Raw genomic sequence first — 10667 nt, 5'->3', positions numbered from 1 at the left:
ATGGATGAGCCAGTTCAATGAGTCTTCCTGTCCACCCAAAGCAGAGCAATCTGTCCCCATCCTTGTGATGGCTGCAGCAGCCCGCCTGCCCGTTTTCTTTGTGACAGTTCGTACCACTGGAAGGAGGGTCTCTGGCTCCTGCGTTTTCTCTTACAGCAGCTTGTCTCTCCGCATGGCTTGTCCCACATGCCTTGATCTTCCTGTTAGTCTACCTTGGAGTGTGCGGAAGTCAGTGTGCAAGGGAGTGTGGGAGGGTGGGAAGGGCGGGGGGGGGGGGAAGCTCAGGCTTTGGAGATAGAGTCTGTGCATCAAATCCTAGAGACTTACATCTGATCCTGAGTGTTCTCCTCTGTAAACTCTGTCTTAGTGTTGGTAAGAAGATTGTGCAAGATTAGCTCTGCAAACTAACAGGCGGGCAACAAACATCTATTTCATAGGATGCTTCTTTCAGAGCGTCGCGTGTGATATGAGGAGCTGAGCTTAATGATTTAAATGTGCCCAGATCAGAAGAGACTATGCTGTTTTTCTTCTTGTGGGAGCATTGCCTAAGTCTTTGATTTCTGTAGCCTGAAAAGATTAGCGTTATCTGTTGGGGGCAGCGAGATTATATGATTAATTCACCTTGTACTTAAAAGTGCCACTTTCCCCTAAGTCACAGACAGCCATGCTTAAGTTATAGGCATTTTAAGCCCAATGTGTAAGAATTCAAATCAGGTCAAAACTGACAGGAATAAGTATTGTTTTGACTTGCTGCTGATTAGCCAGGTCTGCGTCCTCTGCATCAGGAACCAGCGGGAAACATCAGCTGCCTCTTCAACAGTCGAAAGGTCTACACCTCTGACAGACGTGTGTACTGGAAAGATCTCAGATGCTGGACACAGCTAGACCTGAGGTTTGAATCTGAACCCCGGCATACTGCCTTGGAGAAATTACTTAACTTTGCCAAGCCTCAGTCTCCACTCTTATACAGTGGAATAATAATAGATAGCAGTAGTTATTACTTCGGTGAGTTGTATGAATAAGTTATATTTCTTTCCCCTGATTTAGTCAAGTAATCACTAAAAAAAACCTCTTTAATCAGAACAGGACTGAAGTCTGAATCCCATTCCACACCACTACTGGCATTGTTCCAGGTTGAATTGGATGTATTATTCGCACACACACCCTACCAGCCCTATCCAGCCCACACTGTTTCATCTTGCAGGTGCAGTGAGCAGGCTTTGTCAATGGCTTGTTCACATACACAAAGGCAGCTTTTTGGGGGGACTACCTGCATGCACTTTTTTCCCCTCTCCTTCCTTTCATCTCAGACCCTGGGTGGATAGTTACCATTTTAAAATTCTCTCTTAATTGGTTCTTCCTTCTAAAGGATCCACAGAGGTCTCTGGTTTCTCGGCTACTATATTGCCTGAGATTATCCCTTGATGAAGTAATTTGAGTTTCCCGGGCTTCCTTTAGGAGGCACTGTAAAAAGTGGTCCACGTGTCAGGTGGGCAGAGCTCCTGCTGAGGGGTCTGTGTGTGCATGCGTGTCTGATGGTGCCACAGAGATCGAATTGCATCTCTGGAGCTATAGTATCTCCACCATCAGTGAGAGCTTGGGTTGCCCGTCACTTCAGTAGCGGGTGACAGAGAGCCTTAGAAACTCAGCTCTAGCCGGCTGCTCCGTATGGACTCCTAAAGTATGGGTGGACTGAAGTGGTAAAGCACCCCAATAGCCACCAAAGGAGGAAGAATACACCCCACCCCCTCGGGGACCATCACAAATAGATTTGTTGACAGCTTTATCCAAGAGACCACCTCCCTGGGAGACCTCTCTAAGCCAGACTAATCCTCTCCTTGCCCCAGAAGACTTTTGGTTGGGGGGAATTGTAAGGGAATACAAGCGTGGCAGGCTTCAGCAAGCACCGGCTCTGGCTCTAGAAATTTCCAATTGTCTGTCTCCCAATCTGTCCTGTAAAGAAATGGAGCTTTTGGCCCAGATTGAAACGGTTATGAAGCGCTCTCCTCGTGCCATCTCAGTTTATGTCTTTTTTTTTTTTTTTAAGCAGCAACAATAGCAAAAACTTCCCATTGCGTTCTCTTCATGTGTGACGTCATTGCCGAAACCATAATATTTTAAATATTCCAGGCAACAGGAAAGAGACAGTAAAGATCTCCTGTACAGTACGAAACAGGGCGTGATGCATTGTAACAAGCTGACACAGTGAGACAGCATGGCTATAGCCCTGAAAGGGAATAAAGAATAAACAAAACAAAGCAATGAGAGAGAAAGCATGGACCACCGAGTAAAGAGAACACATTAAACAGTACCTCAGTTAGTGACGGAATCTCACCTTTTGGTTTTTAAAAAGGTGACGATAAAGGATTACAGAAGCAATATCTTAAAATATTCTTTTTTTTTAAAGTATCTGTTGTTACGTGCATGGATGTTTTGGTTGCAGGTGTGTCTGTGCACCATGTACATACAGTGCCCAAGGAGGGCGGAAAAGGGTGTTAGAGTCCCTGACCCTGCAAGATAGCAGCCAGCAAGCACTCTTAAGCACTGGACATCTCTCCAGCCATGAGAGGCATCATGTCCCTTCTAATAAGAACCAGGAAAAGTTTAATAAAAAGAACACACTGTGGTGGTGCGACCTTTAATGCCAGCAACTGAGAGGCAGAGGCAGAGGCGGGTGGATCTCTGTGTGTTCCATGGCTACAAAGTGAGACCTGTCCAAAAAAAAAAAAATCTAAATCTATCTCTGACTTTACAAACTATAGCTGTAGCTGACCCCATCCGTGGGTGGAGCCACACCAAGTTCTAAAGTGACACAGGAGACGACCGTGACAATGACTGGTGTGTGTGTGTGACTTGTACCCAGAACACTTCAGTTTTTCTCCACGTCTTTGCTGTGGACATCAATATCTATTTAAATGCCCCACACTGATATTTTTGTGGCTCTATCGAGAGTCTTGATTTTGAGGAATTGCTGCCAGCTGCCAAATCCTAGTACCCCACCTTATGTCTCGACTCCCCTGAAAAGTGAATATATTACCATACATCAGATTCAGAGGAAAAGATTTACAGGCCCCCAGTGTCCGTACGATCACAGCTCTTAGCCTCCTTAACTCCAGCACTCTTCCATTTTACAGACGCCAAGCCATTTATTAAATAGTTTAATTGCTCTGGCTTTTCCCAGTTGTGGTCCATCTCCAACAGATTGCATCTCTGTGTTAGGACAGAGGCCCCCGGATTTCACGGGACTGCTCCAAGAGAGGCTAAATCTGCTCCCTCCCCCCACGCCACCCCCCACCATTGCTACCACTGAGGCACCCTCCCCTCACACCATCCCCCACCATTGCTACCACTGAGCCACCCTCCCCCCACGCCACTCCCCACCATTGCTACCACTGAGCCACCCTCCCCCGACGCCACCCCCCACCATTGCTACCACTGAGCCACCCTCCCCCCACACCACCCCCCACCATTGCTACCACTGAGCCACCCTCCCCCCACGCCACCCCCCACCATTGCTACCACTGAGCCACCCTCCCCCCACGCCACCCCCCACCATTGCTACCACTGAGCCACCCTCCCCCCACGCCACCCCCCACCATTGCTACCACTGAGCCACCCTCCCCCCACGCCACCCCCAACCATTGCTACCACTGAGCCATGCTATACCAAATTGCTTTTCCATTGGGGCCAATTTTACGTCTATCGGTATCAGTTCTTTGTGAGTGTCCTCTGTAGATCTGAAGAGGAGGGTTCTCTCCCTCCCTCCTGGCTGCTTAAGAAAGACAAAATCAGGGGAACAGTGACCGCTTGGTGGCATTTGCTGTTCTTGCAGAGGACCCGCATTCCATTCTCAACACCCACATGCCGGTTCACAATTGTCCGCCACCCCAGTTTCGGGGATCTGATGCCTTTTTCTGGCCTTCTCAGGTACCAGGCATGCGTGGGATACACATACTTACATGCGGTAAAACACTCGCACAAAATAAAACTAAATTTTAAATAATTTCTTTTTTAAAAAAATTAGGCCGAGTCTGAAACAACAACAGAAGTCACAGCAACACTACGGTAGGCAAGCGTTTGAGGCCATTTCCTTAGTGTTATCTCTGACAGGGCTTGGGCTAGAGTGTTTGCCGAGCCCACGTCAAGGCCTCGGGTTCAGTCTATAGTTGAAGTAGGAACTTTGATAACGGTGTAAAGGATTAACCCTTCCCATCAGAGACTGCAGTTTGCTTGAATTCACCCTGCTCTCTACTAGTTAGTCTGAATGGGGAAGTTTTTAGTTTTATTTTTGGTTCTACGTAGGCAACAGCACGTAATTGCATCGCCAATTGTAATTCCAAATTGGACGTCATCAAGACACAAACATAGGCATGTTATAAAATGCCCTGGGGGGGGGGCACCTGTGATTCTAAACTTCCCTGTTGCTTGAAGACAAATCATTGCTGAAGAGCCAGAGGGCAGACATCCTTGATTTGTAGCTGCCTTTACATCGTGACAGTCAGAGACAGAGACCCGAGAGAAAGTCACAAAGAACAAAGAACTGGAGAACGCCAGGTGAGTGACACTGGGGTGCACATGGTGGGGGATGTGCCATGGCTTCCACTGGGAGACACTACCAATCTGTGGCTGCCAACTGGGCCGCCCTATCATAGAATACTGTTTATGGTTTGGAGTCTGGCCAGGGACACCTAAAGGGCTGGCCGGCCCCCACACATGGTTTCACTTTGACTCTATCTGGATTTCTGTTCCTTCTACTCATGGCAGAAGCTCAGTGTAGGAAGAACTCCTGAGAGGCACAGGCATGTCAGCAGTCAGCTTTGGGACATGTCCCACCAGCCTTCTGTGTGTGCTAGCAGAACCCTTTTAGGGCATGGTGGACTGGGAAAATCTACCATGGTACCCTTCACTGTTTGAGACTGCAGGGAGAAGATAATTCACCACTAAAATGGCAAAGCACCCTGACTTAGGAGCAGTGTCACTTCAGCACTCAACATCCCCGCACTCCGGGAAACCTCTCAGCTGTTGGGAAAAGTGGCTCGGTGGGTCAACTTTAGCCCTGCTATGTCTTGCCAGCGAACACAGAGGCCTACCTAGTTAATCAATGTCACTGAAACTCTATTCCACTGGTGTTGGTGGAAACCCTCCCGGGCTGTGTGACTCAGGAACCCACCGCAGCTCCGGGAGTGGGAGAGGCTGCTACACACATCCTCATCTCTTCCCCAGCCTAGCAAGTGGGGTTCTGCAGAGGCTACAGAGTGGGAATGAAGCGTTAGACCCAGACAGGGGTGAGCACTGTTCCCTCAAGCCTGCAGCTGTCGCTCGTGGATCTGGGACCACTCACCTGCAAGGGTCTACATGACCTCACCTCTTCCTTTCACCAACATTTGTTAACCCCGGCTAGGCGGTGACCCCTCCTGTAAGAGGCAGAAAGGTCACACATTTCTGGCTTTAGCTTCACCCCCGAAACCGCAAACAGAGACTCCTCTGTAGGGAGGAAAAGAGAGAAATCATCACTGTATTATTTCCTGAGATCTTCCACAGTACATATATTTTTGTCTGCCTGTTGTAACATCCCTTACCCAAAGAGATGCCAAGATAGGCAGACTTAGGCACAATTTATTCCAGGGTAACTTACCAAGCCTGTAATAGCTGTCGAGCGTTCCCTATCTAGCTCAGTTCAGTGCATAGTGGCCAGATGAACACTAGTGCATCAAACTGGGGAAGGGTCTGGCACCCATGGTGAAGAGTTGGAATGTCATGCCAAAGGCTAGACAACATTTCCATCAAGTCAGGCAAGGAGCATCACGTGAGGCTAGATATACTTTGGACGGCTTAAAAACATGCCAGAGACATTAGTCTCTAATGAGAGTCTAAATAAATCCTAAGGCATGACTCTCATAAATTAAAAAAAAAAAAAAAAACTATCTTTATGTAGTACCTTCATCCTTACATATAGACTGATGCTGCTTGTCTAAGCACAGCAACTGGAAGTCCTTGGGTCCAATCCCCGGCATAGAAGAAAGACAATAAATATCACAAATCAAAATGTATTTTTAAATTTACTTTTTGTTTTATGCACATGGGTATTTTGCCTGCATGTATGTCTGTGTACTCTGCATGTAGTGCCTGTGCAGGTCAGTGCACGTCAGGAACCCTGGGACTGGAGGTATAGACAATTATGTGCTGTGGTATGGGTGCTGGGAATCGAACCTAGGAATTGGTCCTCTGGAAGAAGAGCTGTTGCTTTTAACCACTGAGCCATTTCTCCAGCTCCAACAAAAACGCACTTAATAGGACTGGAGAGATGGCTCAGTGGTTAAGAGCACTGACCAGTCTTTCAGAAGTCTTCAATTCCCAGCACCCACATGGTGGCTCACAACAGTCTATAACTGTAGTCCCATAGGATCTGATGCCTACTTCTGGTGTGCAGACAAAATACCCATAATAAACAAATAGAAAAGTGCATTTACTAAGACCTTATCTCAAAACAACAAGAACAAGCATTGAACATACCTAACTCACGAGACAATAGCTTAGCAAAACTGTACACTGTAGAGTGCTGGTTCTTTCCTCTGCGACTGTGAGACTGGGAATATGTAACAATTTGCCACCATCCAGTGTGGAGAGAGTGCATCACTAGACCCCAAAGCGACCAAAGCTTGAAATGAAGGCATCCCTTGTGCCCTGGTTCCAGGACTACTATATGCATCACAAGATACTAAACCTCTCATGTAAAGCAGTACCATACTGCATGTTACATACACACACACGCACACGCACACGCACATGCACACGCGTGCGCACACACACACACACACACACTACAATGTCCTTTCAATCATCTCTAGATTACTCATCACAGTTAATGCGGTACATACTGTGTAAACAGTTACACAGCATCCTAAAGGAAATAAGACAAGAGGTAAGTTGTTCTATGTTAAATGTAGACACACTTTATCTCCCCTGAATATGTGGGGTTGTCTGAACCTGAAACAGTCACAGAACCCATGGGCTTGCCAAGTCCATTCTATGGTTCATATGGAATGTGTATGGCTTTCACTTCCTTATAATGTCAAAACAACTTTTAAATGAAAGCACTGCTCATCAGGGATAGTCTGTAGTTGATTGAGTCAGGCAGATCGCTGTGAGTTCGAGGCCAGCCTGGTCTACAAAGTGAGTCCAGGACAGCCAAGGCTACACAGAGAAATTCTATCTTGAAAAACCGAAAAGAAAACAAAAACAAAAACAACCCACTGCCCATCAAGGATAGTCTGTAGTTGATTGGCTGGGCACCCTGGCAGTTTGCAGTTGCACAGATGCCCATGTTTGTTACATACCCACTGGCTCTGCATGCACTCAGTAGGGTGATGGGCCAAGCACTTCCAACCTTAATGTTCAGTTAAGGGGCTCGTCTGCATGAGAAGAAAACAAAACTTCCCAGCAGACTGCTGTGATTTAAACACGAACGTGTGCAAGACGCCTTACATGGTTCCCAACACCATGTAGGCACTGAACCGCTGTCATCGCTGAGGGGAGCCACAGGTCACGGAGGCGTGTGCACAGAACTTGCTCACACATCCTTCCTGCTCGGGCATTGCTTTTCCAGGCTCAGTCTGAGTAGCTCATAATTTATCAGAAACAGAGCTTCTGTGTTTGGCACACTTAAGGCATAAAGTATTGTAATAAAATTGTTTGCTTGAAGATGCTCACACCCACGGGGAAGAAAGAAGCCTGCACTGACAGTCCTGCCTTGCTTGGTCTGGGCTTCTCTGCTTTGATACTATGGGAAATCTGTGCTTCTGACATCTTGGGTTTAAACTTATAGATTTGCTAGGCTGGAATGGGGAGAAGGATAGATTTTTGCTGATCCAGATAAGTCATTTTTTTTCCATAGAGATGCTTTAATATGCCCTTCTGTGCTCTCCTTTTGTTCACGTCATAGCATGAACGGTAAAGGGCTGAAGTGAACAGTGTGTGGACTTTACAGATGACTCTTTGTCATCTCCAGGAGAAATCTCTTCTTGCCTTGGAGACAGTGGCGTGAAAAGATAGCTTGGGTTTCCCTGAGGCTTCCTTGCCCTTCAAAAGCAGAGATAGAGGGGGAGGGGGATGGGGGGGGGGGAGAAGGGGGAGAGAGGAAGGTGAAGGAGGAGGAAGGAGGGAAAGAGAGAAGAGAAGAGAAAGAAGGGAAGAGAAAGAAGGGAAGAGAAGAGAGACCGAGAAGTTAATCAAAAGGATTCAAGTCGGCCTGCCAGATTCTCCTTCCTAACTCACAGTAAAAAGTAAACGATAAAGCGGGAAAGGAGAAGATAGAAAGGAAAGGAGAGAAGCCGGGGAAGGCAGTAGATGTTCGCCCTCCCTCAGTGAGCTCAGCAAGGCAAGCCTTCCACTCCAGTGACTGCTCATTAGCTTAGCGAAGCTGACAGCGTAATTATCACTGCTGCTTTGCGCTTAGAATAAATAAATACGAAAGTGGGTGCTTAAAAGTTTTGTGTGTGGTTTTTTTTTTTTTTTTTTTTTTTGAGAAGGGAAATTCAGTCATCTAGGCTGTCGGTAAGACAAGTTTATTTAAAACTTTTAGATTCTTATGTATTTAGATCATTTCAGAGGAGATAATGAGATAGTTGTCTCTCAGGTCTAATTGAGTTCCTCAGCTCCTGGCAGCTGGCTGTCACCCTTTCAGACTTTGCTTTGACTTTCTTCCTTAGAAATCCGATCCCAGTGTCTCCGTTTACTCTCCCTGTGCTGATAACCTGGGGAAAGGCCAGTGCACTGGAGTGCAGAAAGTGAATTAATGGGATTGGGGTGCTGAGTAACCGTCACAGGAAACCAGATAATCAAATCTCCCTTGTCTGTACTGGCTAACGAAGAGAGCACGAGGTACAAAGAGCTCGGAAATTAAACCAGCCTTGCAAATGTCTTGCTGTGGATTTTGTGCTTTTCTTACACGTCATCAATCCACCAGCTAGAGCAGCTTCGTGTCTGCGATTAGACTGTTCAGAGTGCATGCTTCTGCACAAGAAGGCCAAAGTCCTGGCTCACGTGTATACATGGCAGCTTTGTATCTTCAAAGCCTAAGGGATCAGAAGCTGCTGACTAGCAGGGCTCCACTCAGGCCTGACACTAGGGGCACAGCACTCACAAGGCTCCCATTAAAGCAGATGATCTCTCCTTTTTAAACTTGATTAGTGCGTATTTGCCTTTCCTCTCCATCTTGCCTCTGGTCTCCCAGAACCACACTTACTTGTACTCAGTGAACTGAAGGTTTCGTAAATATTCAATTCATTCTGGGTTAAAAGAAACTAGAAACCCACTGTGCAGATGGGAAAATCAACGCCTAGGAAGGCCAGTGGTGCATCTGGGTTTTGAGAAAGGAGGGAGAAAAAACAACAACAACAAACAAACAAAAAACAAACAGGAAAACATAGACCTTTAGTTATCAGTCCAGAGCCCAGAACCCCGTTCCATTTTTATTTAATTCATTTTTTTAAAATGGTTATTTATGGCTGGGCGGTGGTGGAACACACCTTTAATCCCAGCACTCAGGAGGCAGAGGCAGGCGGATTGCTGTGAGTTTGAGGCCAGTCTGGTCTACAAAGCAAGTCCAGGACAGCCAAGGCTACACAGAGAACCCTGTCTGGAAAAAAAAAAAAGAAAGAAAAGAAAGAAAAAGTTTATTATGTGTATATGCCTGTATGTGTGCCTGCACATCAGAAGAAGACACCAGATCTCATTATAGATGGTTGTGAGCCACCATGTGAGTGCTGGAAGTTGAACTTAGGACCTTTGGAAGAGCAGCCAGTGCTCTTAACCTCTGAGCCATCTCTCCAGCTTGATTTAATTCATTTTTTTAAACAGAAAATATAGTATCGCCAACATTAAAGAAAATTCTGAGGAAGGAAAATGACCTGTAATACTCTGGAATATTTTTATTCTCTATATTAACTTTCAGTTTTGTTCACATGCAAATACCTTTCACAAGCATATTAAAATATGCCATTTTGTGCTCTCATTTTTGTGTTTGGTTCTTGAGTCAGTGTCTCACTACATATTTCTGGGTGGCCTGAAATTTGCCATGTAGACCAGGCTGACTTTGAACTCACAGAGCATCACCTGCGTCTACTTCCTGAGTGCTGGGGGTAAAGGCATTGGCCACTACACCAGCTGGCTTTTCTCTTTTCCCTCATCTTCCTCCTTCCCTTCCTTCTTTTCTATCCTTTCTTCTTTCTCCCTTCCACTTTGAAAGATGGCATCAGTATGTAACCCGGGATGCCTCCAGATGCACAAGCAGCATCTCAGGTCCTCTGATTAAGGCTGTGCACCCTCAGTCTCATGTCTCTGGTCTTATGTAGCTTATGGCTGAGCAGAAGAGCTCCCATCACACTGCACGCCCTGTAAGCTGTTTTAAATGGTGCACAGCACTGTGCATCCAGGCAGTACATTAACATGTATCCAGTCATTTATAAAAAAAATTAATTTATAAAAATGTATAAAAATACATTTATAAAAAATTAATTTTTATTTTTCACTTTGTAATGTTTAAACCATTATATGTACCACATTTGCATATATCCAGTTTTTTGTTTTGTTTGTTTGTTTGTTGAGACAGGGTTTCTCTTGTAGCCCTGGCTGTCCTGGAACTCACTCTGTAGGCCAGGCTGTCCTGG

General features: G+C 46.1%; 1 protein-coding gene across 1 annotated transcript in view; it reads right to left on the bottom strand.

Annotated features, from left to right (window-relative positions):
• Positions 1-2151: 2151 nt before the first annotated feature.
• Cdk15 (cyclin dependent kinase 15) overlaps positions 2152-10667 on the bottom strand; it is a 98390-nt gene continuing 89874 nt past the window's right edge. Inside the window, exons 13-14 of the mRNA XM_051153868.1 lie at positions 5342-5484; positions 2152-2227 (exon numbers count right to left, since the gene is read on the bottom strand). Coding sequence (XP_051009825.1) covers positions 5375-5484 — 110 coding nt within the window. The 3' untranslated portion in view covers positions 2152-2227; positions 5342-5374. The remainder of the gene's footprint in view (positions 2228-5341; positions 5485-10667) is intronic.

Source organism: Acomys russatus, chromosome 12 (assembly GCF_903995435.1).
Source record: "Acomys russatus chromosome 12, mAcoRus1.1, whole genome shotgun sequence".
NCBI classification, from domain to species: domain Eukaryota; kingdom Metazoa; phylum Chordata; class Mammalia; order Rodentia; family Muridae; genus Acomys; species Acomys russatus.
The sequence above is the reverse complement of the archived record's forward strand: the minus strand, read 5'-3'. Positions and strand labels throughout refer to the sequence as shown.